A 15,833-nucleotide genomic window follows, 5' to 3' on the forward strand; every position below is an offset into this window, starting at 1 on the left:
TTTCCCCCGAAGTTTTGCATCTTTTTCTTTTTCTTTCTTTCTTCTTTTTCTTTCTTTCTTTCTTTCTTTCTTTCTTTCTTTCTTTCTTTCTTTCTTTCTTTCTTTCTTTTCTTTCTTTCTTTCTTCTTTCTTTCTTCCTTCCTTCCTTCCTTCCTTCCTTCCTTCCTTCCTTCCTTCCTTTCCTTTCTTTCTTTCTTTTCTTTCTTCTTTCCTTTCTTGTCTTGCTCTTTCGTCCAGGCTGGAATGCAATGGCATGATCTTGGCTCACTGCAACCTCTGCCTCCAGGGTTCAAGCGATTCTCCTGTCTCAGCTTCCTGAGACTACAGGCATGTGCTACCATGCCCAGCTAATTTTTTGTATTTTAGTAGAGATGGGTTTTCACCATATTAGCCAGGATGGTCTTCATCTCCTGACCTTGTGATCCACCTGCCTCAGCCTCCCAAAGCGCTGGGATTATAGGCATGAGCCACTGCACCTGGCCAATTTTCAATAAATTACATGAGATATTCAGTACTTTATTATAAAAAGGCTTTGTGCTGGATTATTTTGTTCAACTATAGGCTAATATAAGTGTTCTGAGCACATGTAAGTTAGGCTAGGCTAAGCTATGCTGTTTGGTAGGTAGGTTCATTAAATGCATTTTTGAATTATGGTGTTTTCAACTTATGATGAGTTTACTGGGATGTAACCATATCATAAGTCAAGGAACACCTGCATTAATTTGGGGGTGGGAACAACTCAACCTGTAACACTGTATACAACAGTGGGTCAGGTCATCTGGCCTGCACACATCACGCTGTTAAGCATTGTGTTAGTCCGTTTTCATGCTGCTGATAAAAACATACCTGAGATCGGGTAATTTATAAAGAAAAAGAGGTTTAATGGACTCAAAGTTCCACATGCCTGGGGAGGCCTCACAATCATGGCGCAAGGCAAAAGGCACATCTTATATGGTGGCAGGCAAGAGAGAATGAGAGCCAAGTGAAAGGGGAAATCCCTTACAAAATCATCAGATCTTGCAAGACTTACTACTACAGGAACAGTATGGGGGAACCAACCTCATGATTCAAGTTTCTCCTACCAATCCCTCCCACAACACATAGGAATTATGGGAGCTACAATTCAAGATGAGATTTGGGTAGGGACACAGCCAAACCATAGCAAGCATTATGCTTTAAAATGCTTCCTGATGTTATAAAATTATACCATTCTGCCACCTTTTGGTGGGAACAAATGTCAAGACCCAGAGCATGGCACTTGACCTCCAGGTCCAGTTTTAGAGCCACTGAACAAAAACCCACCCTCTAAAAGTTCTTAAATTGTAAAAATGTGCCCCAAAAATGTTTATCTAAGAGACTGGTTTCCAGCCTACTAGGCAATTTGGCATTGAGGACTTTTCTCATAAACATTTACAAATATTGTGCTCTGTAATGAAGTTAATCAGTAAACCACACAACCTCTGGCCTCTTTCTCACTCCTTACCTAGTCTCATTTTCAGTTGCTGTGAATAAGCTAAGAATGGTAATGCAGTTTCAGGGGTTAGAAAATCCAATTCAAATTAGTCCTCACTGCAGCTGTACTCCGCTGGGATTTTTCACAGAAAGGATGAGTATGAAGCCTGCGAAAGGTAGGACACCGTTCACAGGTGCTCTCAGGTCGAGCTCTTGCAACTGGACTGAGGAAACCTGGGGACTTTGGTGAGAAATGACAGCAACAGATATCTGTCAAAGATGGTGGCTCAGTCAGACCCAGAAGACTGGTGTGGGAGTTTGGATTGGGGTGATTTTTAAAGGGTTTTAAACAGGCAAATATCTTATGGGGATGAAATCTAAGGATGCTTCCCCTAAAAGTTTTCATAGAATATTATGTCAAATTAGCACCATTCTTTCAAACCAAATGTTAGTTATAACTAATATCAATGAACACTTGAAAAACATTTTAATATACATCATTTAATGCAGTGTTTTTAAAATGGCAAGTCTTAGATCCTAGGGAATCACAACATCTGTTTAGTGTTTTGCGACTGACATTAAAAATTGGATTAAAACATAATAGAACAGAAACATCGGAATGCCCCACAAGAAGTAAAGTGATATTTCATGAAATTTAAGAGTTTGGAAAACAGAAGCTAATGAACTAGTTTCACAGCAAGTTTCTCCCAACAGCCTATGAAAAATCAGATAAACACAGAGTTGAGCTTTAGGCCGAAGCTCGTGGTTTTCTCTGAATTACAACATAGATTATAATTAAAACACAGTAAAATGTAAAGAGTATTTTAATATTTTTTAAAAACAGAAACTCATCTTTTAAATTTCCAACAAGAACAAATTCGAACAATTTTTATAATAATGATAAATGTGAACATATTTTTGTTCAAATGTGATGTTTAAAAGTGACCGACACCGTATTTAGAAATGGAAATTAGTTGGAAGGCTGGGGAAGCAAATTTTCCATTCACTTCAATTTAAGCAACATTTAATCAACATTTACTCTGTGTCAGGCATTGTGTTAGATGCCAGAAATGTAAAGAAGAGAATGCAATCTAGTATTTTCCCTCAAAGAGTTCACGGACCAACCACAATAATCACAAAGAGGCATGAATGTTTATGTGGTGTCAGGTACTATGCAGCTTACAGTCTTTGTCTTAGCTCATCTTTATTACAGCCTCTCATGCAGACACTACATTATTTCAGCTTGTAAAGGAAGGAACAGAAGCTTAAAGAAGTTCAATGTGTTTTTCAGGCTCATATACCTGACAAGTTGTGGGTGAATTGAATTCAGATTTGTTCGCTCAGAGGGCACTCTTAGGTAGTATCTCATACCATCTCAAGCTCAGCATGGAAGATAAGCCTGTAAACAAAAGAAATGATTGTACGCGCTTCCAATATGTTTCACATTAGAAGTGTGTACAGAGGTAGGAGAGGTGAATTCCACCTGGAGGAACTGGGGCAGGCTTCCTGGCGTAGGTGATCAGGAGTAGGTGGTAAGCTGACAAGGCAGGGAGAGGCACTAACTTCACAAAGGCCCGATGCCAGGAACAGCAAACAACTCTGCAAGTAAAGCCCTGACATTTAGTGAAGAAACCATGGATTAAGAAATACAGGAAGGCAGAAAAAGCAACTTTTCCACATACGAATTCAATAGACGTTCATTAAACATTTACCATGGTCAGCATTGTGCCAGGGATGAAAAACTGGATATAACCTGGATGCTTTCTTGGGAGCATCAGAAATTCACTGTGAGATTATGGGAGAGTACCACTGCTTTTATGCAAACCTGATCTCGCATTTGGCGGTACAGTGGTTCTGGTCCCAAACTCCTTAGGGCTGCACTGGCTAATATGTCACATGTGGCTCTTCAACTTTAAATTTTAATTTAGAATTAAATAAAATTTAACATTCCACCTCTTAGTATCACTAGCACTTTCTAAGGGTTCAGTATCCCTACGTGGTTAGTGGCTCCCATATTGGCAGGTATAGAACCTTTCTGTCACCTCAGAAAGCTCCCTCAGATGGCACTCCTTTAGAGAAGGTGTTGAAAGCTGGAGACTGGCTGTCCAGAAGAATTTTACTTTCTTTTCAGGGCTTCTCAGATTCCCCTGGAGTACATCCATGTGCTCTCATTTCAGAACTCTTCCCTAAACTCTCATGGAGAACTGTCACAAAGGAATCCTACTTCTCATACTCTTTCATAACTATTTCCAAAATAAAAATTCCTAAATCTAAATTTTAATATGTATTTTCCCCTTTAAATTGTATCAAAATAGAAATAAATTTACCTTTTCAGAAAGCATACTCTAAAGTCGAACTACCTCTACTCCCTCCACATCTTATTTTCTGTCAGACAATGTTGTATTTGCTTACTTGTTTAATTATTTTTGTCCCAACCCTAGACATCCCCAATTCCCAAAACACGCAAACAAGAGAAAGGCTGAGCCTTTATATGTGTCTTTTTTACTTTCATATCCTCACAACCTAACATAGTGACTTCTAAATAGCAAGCGTTTTATCACACACACACACACACACACACACACACACACACACACACACGAGAGAGAGAGAGAGAGAGAGAGAGAGAGAGAGAGAGAGAGAGAGGGAGCGAGAGAGCATGAGCATATGTTTATAAATATATGTTTGTAATGAAAGCACTATCCTAATACTATATCATCAAGACAGACTATGTGTTAACAATTACTTATTAACCGTCAATTTGATGATCACTTAAATGATTTTGCTAGGTTCTTTAGAAAACAACATGTCTTTTAATGACACTCAACTTACTGAAACTGCTTCTCAACAACCGTATTTTATATTCAGAACTACCTTCTGAGATAGCAACAGTCCAATCTTACAGAAGACACTGAAATAGAAAAAGCTTAGGCAGTTAAGATGTCACAGTCAGTTAATGGTGGAAGTTGTTCTAGTCCAACCATTTTGGAATATGTTGGCCATGCTGGTTCCTTGGTTCTAAGGTGCCTTTGTGATTACCTATTTGTGGAGATTTAGGGGACACACTATAAAATACTAGAAGTGGATGTGCTTTGAGAATAGGAGTGTTTTTTGTTTTTTTGTTTTGTTTTGTTTTGTTTTGTTTTTTTTGAGATGGAGTCTTGCTCTGTCGCCCAGGCTGGAGTACAATGGCATGATCTTGGCTCAGTGCGGCCCCTGCCTCCCATGTTCAAGTGATTTTCCTGACTCAGCCTCCTGAGTGGTTGGGTTACAGGCGCCTACCACCACGCCCAGCTAATTTTTGTATTTTTAGTAGAGACAAGGTTTCATCATGTTGGTCTGGTGAGTCTCGAACTCCTTACCTCAGGTGATCCACATGCCTTGGCCTCCCAAAATGCTGGGATTATAGGCATGAGCCACTGCATTCGGCCAAGAATAGAAGTATTATTTAATATTATTGTGCACTGTCCTCATGTTTTTACTGATGTTCTACTGTTTTAGCATAATATTATCTATATCTCTGTGAAAGCTCTCCATTTTGATCTAGATCATTCCAAGGATTGATATGACAGTGATATCATTATCTAACTTGAGTTGGACTCCATTGCGTTTCTTGATTACGAAAATATTTGTGTTGTTGAAATAATGCTTAAAGATTTTAGAATTATCATGTGAGGAGAAAAAAAAATACACATTTCCTTGGATTCTACAGAATCCAGATTCTATTGGGTTTTGACCTTGGGCAAATTACTTAATTCTTACTAGACCTGTGGCAGAGAGAAACTGGGCTGAGGGAGGAAGGGCAGTTAAGGGAATAAGTTGGAGGACAAAATCTAGGTGTAAGTGAAACTAACACTTTTCATACTTTTTAGTTCTTTTCAATTATGTTCACTCCAGAAATTTTCAGAGTATTTGGTAATGAAATAGATCAGTATTTTGCTTATATTTTATCTTTTCTTTTTGTGTAATAATTACATATTTTTCCCCTTCCATTTTGTGGTCATAAGACAAAGAACCATTTCTAAAATGTTTTATCTGCTAGAGAGACTCATTTTATGCTGTTTTTATATGGATAAGTCAGACAGAAGGAAAGGAAATTGATTTTTGTACAGATACTGTATACCACGTGCTCTGTCAGTCATTTCCTGGGTTAATGCAGAAAGCATTCTTTTCAACATGTAATATGTATATTCTGCACTTTGCCAGTGTAGAAAAGCCCTGAATTCTAATGTTCATAAGCTATTAGTCATATACTTATGGAGACTTTTAGATATAAAGAACTAGAAGATAGAGTCTTCTCTTTACAGACGAACAGAGGGAGACCCAGGTAGGGTAAGTAATGGTTTTTAAATGCTATATAACTAGATTCAGGAACATGACTCCCAGAGACCTAGAGACCTCTTCTGTTGGGGAAACTCCCCAAGAGAAGCAATACCTACAGGGAATTTAGAGATAGGTGCATTAGTGAGACGAAGCCCTGGGAGGGGTTGGCTGTGTTGAGAACCATTCCAGGCTCAGGAAGCAGCGGATGGGAGAAGTCCTCAGTCTGGAAGCATCAAGGCACATTCAAGAAAGAGAGACATCAGAACACGAAAAATGGCTGGAAAAGAAAGCAAGGGTAGGGACATGCAGAAGTTTGTGGGCCCAATAATAGGTTATGTGCAAGCAGAGGCCGAGAAGGGGGTTACAAACGCAAGTAGGAGGAAGGAGAGAAAGGCTTTGACTATCATGTTTTGAAGCATCACACATCTGAAATTACCCCCAGAGAGCAGCAATTCAGTGCATGAGCTTTGAGATTAGACTTCTAGAGCTCACGTCTCATCTATTTAGGTAGGTAGATGTAAAGTTGCTTAACTTCTCTGTGCCTCATGGTACTCATTTGTAAGTAGGGGATAATAATGTTACCTACCTCATAGGGTTTTGTGAGAAATAAATGAGAATATACAAGTGCCTGCCACCAGGAAGAACTCCATAAAAGTTTTCTGCAAAATACATTAATCACAATAATTATAGTAATCATTTCAGCCATCTTTTGAGTACAGCAAAGAGCATTCATTCTTCATGTATACATGCATAGGTCCACAATCCCTAATTGCCAATTCTAAATCCCCAAGGCCCTGAAAAATCACGTTTTACTAAAAGTTTGCCATACACTTATTTTGGTGACAGAAGCTGACCTGAATGAATGTGAAACTATTTATGGTCTTTACGTATTGCACTTACTGTGAATATTCATTAGTTTCACTGTGGAAAATATTGCTGTATTCGATTCTGGGTTTTGTTCCAGACTGCTCTGGGAGGGTTATATAAATAGCACTGTATTCTGTTCTAAAATCCAGAAAATTCTGAATTCTAAAACACATACGACTGCAAGCATTTCAGATAAGGAACTTTGAATCTGTATAATCTCACTCAATCCTCAGCCTAACCCTTGATATTGATATTATCATCCCAAACCTGCTGCCATGAAAACTGAGGTTTATCAATAGTTTGCATAATTTGCTCAAAGTCCCATGGTTCATCAGAGACGGAATTGGAATTTTGGTCAAGAATTATCTGACAACACTTGGAACAGTGAGAGACATTTGTAAACTTTCCTATCTCTTATTTATGTATATCTTTTCAGCATTTGCAGAATTTAAATATTTCTATTTTCTAAAGAGCCATAGCTGATGTTTTCAGGAAATGGAAGCATTTTCATAACCTGATGGTTTTCTATTACCTAGAGGTTTTCTAAATAAGGGCCTCCTTTAACAGTGATGGTAGTAAGAATAGTAATTATTATTCCTATTTCAAGTCAGCTATAATGTATCGAGCACTTCTTGTGTGCCAAACATTTAGCAAAGCACTTGGCACACATTATCTCATATAATCCTTACATCAACCCAGTGAGGTAGGTACTATTATTCTCTGTTTTATTAGGAGAAAACTGCAACTTAAAGATATTAAGGAATTGCCAACTGCACACAGATTGTAAGTAACGGAGCAATAATTTGAATCCAGTAGATAGATTGCAGACACTGCATTCTTTTTTTTTTAAAGCTCCTCCTGTGTTTTATAATGATTAAAATAACACATACATATACACATGACAAAAATTACAAACAGTAAAAAAATTACGCAGTCTTCTATTCCAGAATATAATGTAAATATATCACCTCTCACAGTCACCACCACCTACTTTCTTTTGTGTCATGTAGAAATTTGCCTTTGTGCATGCGTGCGTGTGTGTGCACACACACACAGCGTTTCTTTAATACCCATGTGAATATGCACATTGTTCTGTAGCTTACTTTTTTCATATAGCACCATATTGTAGAAACTTTTCCATATCAGCACATAGAAATCTAAATAACTGTTTTACATCTACTTAATGTTTCAGTGTATGGATGTAACAAATTTATTTAACTAGACTCCTTTGGATGACTATTTAGATTGTTTCCAATTTATGGCTCTTGCAAATTTGCTGCAAGTGAATATTTTTACAAAACACTTTTTCATAAAGGTTTGAGCATATTTCTAAAATAAATTTTCAAGCAGTGGAAAATTTATGCTGGGTTAAAAGGACACTGAAGTTTAAAAAAACTGGAAAATATTGACAAATTTTCCCCCCAAAATATTTATTTTCCTAACAGTATGTATTATGAAACTTTTTAAATCCTCTCACATTTGAAGATGAAAACTGTAATGTTTTAGTTTCAATTTAAATTTAATTATTGACAAAGATGAGTACATTTTTCTGTTTACAAAACACTCATGTTTGTACTTCTAAAACTGACAATTCCTTTCCTTTCTCATTTTTTCCATAGGTTCTCAAATATTTTCTTATTGGCTTTCAAGAGCTCTTTATACATTAATGATGAGTGTGTACTCTGTTGCAGATATTTTTCTGAGTTTTTAATTTGTCATTTAATTATATTATGTGTATACTGTAAAAAGTTGTAAATTTTTATGTAGTTAAATGTTTCAGCCTTTTCTTAGAGCCCACGCTCCTAACCATTATGCTAAACTGCCTGTCTAATTTCCAGAATGATGACATTCATTCCAGTTTTATTGTCACTTTTGTTCAGGTGTTTTAACAGAACAAGTGGCAGGTCCTCTGGGACAGAACCTGGAAGTGGAGCCATACTCACAATACAGCAATGTTCAGTTTCCCCAAGTTCAACCACAGATTTCCTCATCATCCTATTATTCCAACCTGGGTTTCTACCCCCAGCAGCCTGAAGAGTGGTACTCTCCTGGAATATATGAACTCAGGCGAATGCCAGCTGAGACTCTCTACCAGGGAGAGACTGAGGTAGCAGAGATGCCCGTAACAAAGAAGCCCCGCATGGGCGCATCAGCAGGGAGGATCAAAGGGGATGAGCTGTGTGTTGTTTGTGGAGACAGAGCCTCTGGGTACCACTATAACGCACTGACCTGTGAGGGATGCAAAGGTAAGTGTTTTCTCCAGATTGGCACTTTTCTCCGTCAGGTTTTACTATACTGGTTGTTGAAATCCCTTGGACTAGATGCTTTTCTTTCCCCAGCCAACTTCCCATTTTCTCCTCCTCTGCTCCTACCTCCTCATCTTTGTTGGGCAGTCATAGATCTATAGGAAGACTGTTAAGAGTATTTAGCTTAGGTAGAAGTAATCTTTTTCCTTTTCAAATCCTCACATATAGCTAAAGACAACTTGGGATTAAATTTAACTTGTTGTAGGTTTTGTTTTTTTGTGTGTGTTCTTTTTAAAGAAAGAAGAAACTGTTTAACTCATCTCTTAAAATTAAGATCAAGAATACAACTTTATTCAATAAATATTTAAAAATACTTTTTCATGTACTTTAGTTAATTGAGAAAGAGATAAAGAAAGAAAGAGCAAAGTAATAATAGCTTATATTTTAAAAAAATTCATTTAGCCTGGGGGTGGTGGCTCATGCCTGTAATCCGGACACTTTGGGAGGCTGAGGTGGCTTGACTGCTTGAATCCAGGAATTCAAGACTAGCTAGAGCAATGTGGAAAATTCCCATCTCTACAAAAAATACAAAAATTAGCCAGGTGTGGTGGGGTATACTCGTTGTCCCAGCTACTTGGAAGGCAGAGGTGGGAGGATCACCTGAACCTGGGAGGTTGAGGCCGCAGTGAGCTATGATCATACCACTACACTCCAGCCTGAGTGACAGGAGAGACCCTGCCTCTCTCCTCTCTCCATATATATATATATATATATATATATATATATATATATATATATGTAATTTAGCAGTAATATAGATTTGTGATAGATGCTATAGAGCAGTTATGAGAAAATTGCAATCCATTTAGGATGGATATATAACAAATATAACAAATGAAATATAAAAATGACAATGTAAAGTCCCATGTGATTACTGTCTCAACTATGGCACAGGTAATAAGTTTGTAAAATTTTAGAGGAAAGAACAGGATAGACTAATAGGTTCATCTGTTTATTGTTGTATTTATTCATTAAACAAATATTTGGGCACACCCACCATAAGCTAGGCACTCTGCTAGCCTCTAGAACATTGAACACTGAATAAAAACTGTCTCTTGAGCAGAATCTTTTGGATGGTGTGCCACATTGGGGTTCTCAGATGCCGATAGTTGCTATGAAAATGAGCAGGGGGCCCAGTCACATAAGAACGGCTCAAAGACATTTCAAACCTTTGAAAATTCAAATGATCAGATTGTGTAAAGCCATATTAGTCACTTCTTAAAAACTGGGAATGACACTGTTAGAATTTTTTTTTAATAAGAAGCATTAATACACCAACTTTAAAAACTAAAGCAGATTTATAAAGAAAACTTAAAAGATCCCATTTATGACCTTCAAAATGCCCTTAACCTTTTTGTGGAGAGTCACATTTGAATAGGTAAATGAACTTATACATTCTTTGGATGCATAGATTTTGTCTTCTCTACCTGTATTACTACTCATAAAACCTAGCACAGTGCCTGGTACATAGGAAATAAGGAGTAAATGTCTTTTGAATGACACAATGAAAAACCATGTTCATCACTGGTACTTAATAAGTCTCTACTTTGTAAAACGGCATTCAAATTTTTTTTCACAATACTGAATTCTTCCCCATCTCCAAATGATAAAAAGTAAATATTACCTTCAATTACTATATGAAGTGGAAGATCTCTTTGGGCTGACAGAATTGTGGAGATCGAGATCTGCTTATGTTATAGATTTTAAAGTGGGGTAGAATTAACGCAGGAAAACATTTCTAATTGGTTAGAAAAATAAAATAGGCCAGGTGCGGTGACTCACATGTGTAAGTCCCAGTAATTTTGGAGGCCAAGGCGGGCAGATCACCTGAGGTTAGAAGTTCAAGACTAGCCTGGCCAACGTGGTGAAACCCCATCTCTACTAAAAGTACAAAAATTAGCTGGGCATGGTAGTGTGCACCTGTAGTCCCAGCTACTCAAGAGGCTGAGGCAGGAGAATTGCTCAAATCCGGGAGGCGGAGGTTGCCATGAGCTGAGATCGTGCCATTGCACTGCAGCCTGGGTGACAGATTGAGACTCCATCTGAAAAAAATAAAATAAAATAGTTTCTAAATGACAGGCCTAAAACTGGAACTAAAGTAAGCAAAAATAAAACTTCTACAGATAGGTTTGAGAAACCAACTGCTCATCTACATAAAAGAAGATGAACAAACTTTGTAGTAGTTCTAGTCAAAAAGTGACTTGGGCTCTTACTCTGGAGGGCAAAATTAGTACCAAAAGCTGAAGCTTATAGGATGGCATGTTTTGAGGCCTAATTCAAGAGTTAATGCTTTAGCACTAACATTAATTGTCCCAAAAATGAGACTGGCTTTTTGCCTTAGGTGGTAATGAACTTCTCATTATTATGGGAATTCAAAAAGAGGTTACATGAACAGGCTCGAGTGCTCCCATTACAGGAAATTAGTATGTTATATGGCACACAGTATTAGTTGGCTTCTGAAGTCCTTCTTTAAATCCTTTGAATCCATAGTACTCATCTTTATAATATTCTAAATATTTCGTGCCTGTTTCTTCTTCTAAGCAAGTTTGTAAATTTTGTAAGTTGAAAAGTATCTGTTTTCATGTACTCCCTCCTATTGCTATGAATTGATGAAAGGGAAAGATAGACCACGGTTTTTAAACCTTGACAGTATTGAGATTTTAGGCTGGAAAACTCTGTGTTGTGAGGGGATGTCTTGTACATATTGTGGGATATTTAGCAGTAGCCTGGCTTCTATCCACTAGATCCCAATAGCAACTCCCAATTTGTGACAACCAAGTGTCTACAGACGTTGAAAAATGTCCTCTCGGGGACAAAATTACCCCAGCTGAGAATCACTAAGAGAGGCTATTCAGTGAAAAGTATAATATAGAGCTTCTCAAACTTGAGCTACACATGGAGCTTTCTTGAGGGAAGCTACAATATTTCTTACGTGCCTCTAGTGTTGACTTAAATTACTTTTAATGAATTACTTATGTTATTAAGCAACTATAGCATAAGCTATATTATAACTATATTATACTGTGTATCATCTTTTATATACTGAAATATTTCTATACAACAAAAGAACAAAAAATTTACAAAATTACATACAAACAAAACTACAAAACCAATAAAATAATATTAGATCATATAATTTAAACTTAGGTTCTTCTGAGTTTGGTATACCTAGACCATGTATCATATGAGGCCTCAATTCTCCACTGCTTTTCTCTCTTTGAACAGTTGATTCTTCCAAACCTTTGTTCATTCATGCAGAGCTCCCTTTGGCTATCCCTGAGCTGGGTACATCTTGGGCATATGAAGTTTACCTTTGCCATTTTGCCATAGCATTTTTTTTTTTTTTTTTTTTTTTTTTCGGAGACAGAGTCTGCTCTGTCTCCCAGGCTGGAATGCCATGGTACGATCTCCTCTCACTGCAACCTCCACCTCCTGGGTTCCAGTGATTCTCCTGTTTCAGCCTCCCCGAGTAGCTGGGATTACAGATGCCCACAACCATACCTGGTTAATTTTTATGTTTTTAGTAGAGATGGGATTTCATCATGTTGGCCAGGCTGGTCTTGAACTCCTGACCTCAGGTGATCCACCACCTCGGTCTCCCAAAGTGTTCGGATTACAGGCATGAGCCACTGCGTCCGGCCTGTCATAGCTCTTGACAACAAAATCATACTTCTTGCTGCTAATGGGCACAAACAAAACTAAGGGTGATTAGTTTGAATGTCAGTAAAAGATGGTCATAGACATGATCCAGACAATGCTATTATTAGTTTTTAAAATATTGTCGTAAAATAAAAATGTAAAAAATAAATTTAACATGTGTAAAGGCCTTAGAAAAAATTGTGGCACATAGTCAAAACTCAATAAATGTTTGTTGTTTGTATTGTTATGGTCCTAGAATTGATTTATGTATCGTATAATGGCAGTGTATTTTCTGCCTATATTGATAAATGTTGATACCCAATTCATTGTGAGTTGTTTAACAATATTTATTTGACATAGATTCAGATTACCTACAGCCACTTCAACTTGTCTGTGTAGACCAATGCTACTAAAAGCATAGTACCTGGACCAGCAGTATCAGTATCACTAGAGAATTTATAGAATTTTGGGGTTTTACCTCAGACTTACTGAATCAGAACTTCTGGAAAAGGGGCCCAAGAATCTGTGATTTAACTAGCACTACATGCTAATGTTTGAGAATACTGGGGTACAAATCAAATCCAAAAAGTCACCTAAGGCCACTCATCCGGCCAAGCATCTTGATTGTATGCTGTGACTGTGACGAGAAAAGAGAACAGAAAGACTGCTTCCGTCCAAAAGCACAATTCAGTAGAATAAAATGTAGTCTTTAAACCTGAACCGGAAAGACGCAAAGTCTAATCTAACTCTTCTTTCCTGCTAGGGGAGAAAGAAGCAGAAAATAACATGCATAATTTATTCTGAAAATCTGATTAAAAGAAAAATTTCATTGTATATACTTTTGAACCTACAAATTTCAGTGCTGATGACATGCTAATTCTTATGGTAGACATTTTAGAAACTTTCTCTTTGGACTTTACAGCAACTATGGAAAGTAGGTATTATTGTGCCTATTTTAAAGTAAGGAATAAGCATATCATTACCAAAACAAGCTAAGATTTAGGGATGCCAGTGCTAATAACTTGTGTGATGCGTTTTACCATACTTTTTTTTTTTCTGAGATGGAGTTTTGCTCTTGTTGCCCAGGCTGGAGTGCAATGATGCTATCTTGTCTCACTGTAACCTCAGCCTCCTGGGTTCCAGTGATTCTCCTGCCTCAGTCTCCTGAGTAGGTGGGATTACAGGCCCCTGTCACCATGCCCAGCTAATTTTTTTTCTTTTTGTATTTTTAGTAGAGATGGGGTTTCACCATGTTGGCCAGACTGGTCTAAAACTCCTGACCTCAGGTGATCCACCTGCCTTGGCCTCCCAAAGTTCTGGGATTACAGGCATGAGCCACCACACTTGATCATGTTTACTATACTTTAGTAATAAACATATTAATTCTCATACCTTATGTCCATTTTATTTTCTTAAATTTATGATTGACATACCAATTGTACATATTTATGGGGCACAACATATTTTGATACATTTATAAATGTATAGATGCGTAAAGATGAAATCAGGGTAATTAGCACATCTAACAGCTTAATTTATTATTTTTCATTATGAGAATATTAAAAAACCTCTCTTCTACTTATTTAGAAATACACAGTATATTATTGTTAACTCTAGTCATGCTGTTATGCAATAGAACATCAGACATATTCCTTCTATTTAACTGTACCCTTGCAGCCATCGACTAATCTCACTGTCCTCTTCTCCCTCCATCCTCCTCATCCTCTCATAGTCTCTATTCAATTCTCTATTTCCATAAGAACAATGTTTTAGTCTACATGTAAGTGAGATCATGTGGTATTTGTCTTTCTGTGCTTGCCTTATTTCACTTAATGTAATTCCTCTGGACTCACCATGTTATCACAAATGGCAGGGTTTCATTCTTTTTTTATGTCTCAATAGTATTTCATTATGTATACATAACACATTTTCTTGATTCATTCATTCACTGATGAACATTTAAGTTGATCCCTGTCTTGGTGATTGTGAATGGTGCTGCAATAAATATAGGAGTGCAGATATCTCTTTGACATACTGATTTCATTTCCTTTGGAGGTATACTGTGTGGTAGGATTCCTGGATCATATGGTAGTTCCATTTTTAATTTCGTGAGGAAACTTCATACGTTTTCCATTATGACTATACAAATTTACACTCCCACCAGCAGTAAGGGTTTATTTTTCTCTACATCCTTCCCAAAACTTGTTTTCTTCTGATTTCTTGATAGTCATTCTAAATGGAGTGAGATGATATCTCATAGTAGTTTTCTTTTCTTTTGAAATGGAGTCTGGCTCTTGTTACCCAGTCTGGAGCATAGTGGTGGGATTTCTGCTCACTGCAAGCTCCACCTCCCTGGTTCAAGTGATTCTCCTGCTTCAGCGTCCCAAGTAGCTAGGATTACAGGTGTGTGCTACCACGCCCAGGTAATTTTGTATTTTTAGTAGAAATGGGGTTTCTCCATGTTCATTAGGTTGGTCTCGAATTCCCGACCTCAGGTGATCAGCCCGCCTTGGCCTCCCAAAGTGCTAAGATTACGGCTGTGACCATTGTGCCTGGCCACTCTCAGTATAGTTTTGATTTGCATTTCCCTGATGATTAGCAGTGTTGAGCTCCTTACGCCCATTTTATGGAAATAGAAGCTGAAGCATAAGTTAATCTACTTACCCAAGTTTTCATAACTAATAAGAGCTTTAAAACTATACACCATGGAATATTATGCAGCCATCAAAAATGATGAGTTCATGTCCTTTGTAGGGACATGGATGAACCTGGAAACCATCATTCTCGGCAAACTGACAGAAGAGCAGAGGATCAAACACCGCATGTTCTCACTCATAGGCGGGTGTTGAACAATGAGAACATGTGGACACAGGGAGGGGAGCACTACACACTGGGGTCAGTTGGGGGAAAATAGGGGAGGGACGGTGAGGGGTGGGGAGTTGGGGAGAGATAGCAAGGGGAGAGATGCCAGAAGTAGGTGATGGGGAGGAAGGCAGCAAATCACACTGCCATGTGTGTACCTATGCAACAATCTTGCATGTTCGTCACATGTACCCCAAAACCTAAAATGCAATAAAATAAATAAATGGGAAAAAAAAACTATACCTTGTAATCTAACTCCAGAGCCTGCATGATTGACCACTAGGCTATGATGCCTTTTATTGGCTGTTTACTAAGTGATCATTCTACCCTTCAGTTGTTTGCTCAAGGGTGATATTGACTAATTCAGTGGCCAGAGGAAGAAAG

The 15,833-nt window shown here is 37.7% G+C and overlaps 1 protein-coding gene across 6 annotated transcripts in view; it reads left to right on the top strand.

Annotated features, from left to right (window-relative positions):
- The window catches only part of NR1H4 (nuclear receptor subfamily 1 group H member 4), an 86,742-nt gene that overhangs the window by 27,378 nt on the left and 43,531 nt on the right, over positions 1-15,833 (top strand). For 3 of the 6 annotated variants that reach the window (XM_032298909.1, XM_032298916.1, XM_032298913.1), the window contains one exon: positions 8,523-8,888. In XM_032298909.1, coding sequence (XP_032154800.1) covers positions 8,523-8,888 — 366 coding nt within the window. Of the gene's footprint in view, positions 1-1,008; positions 1,629-8,522; positions 8,889-15,833 lie in introns of those variants that run through there. The other 3 variants (XM_032298903.1, XM_032298907.1, XM_032298918.1) reach the window with 2 other exon arrangements.

The sequence above is a fragment of the Sapajus apella genome, unplaced genomic scaffold, assembly GCF_009761245.1.
Source record: "Sapajus apella isolate SASKATOON/1434 unplaced genomic scaffold, GSC_monkey_1.0 scaffold2, whole genome shotgun sequence".
Lineage (NCBI taxonomy): Eukaryota > Metazoa > Chordata > Mammalia > Primates > Cebidae > Sapajus > Sapajus apella.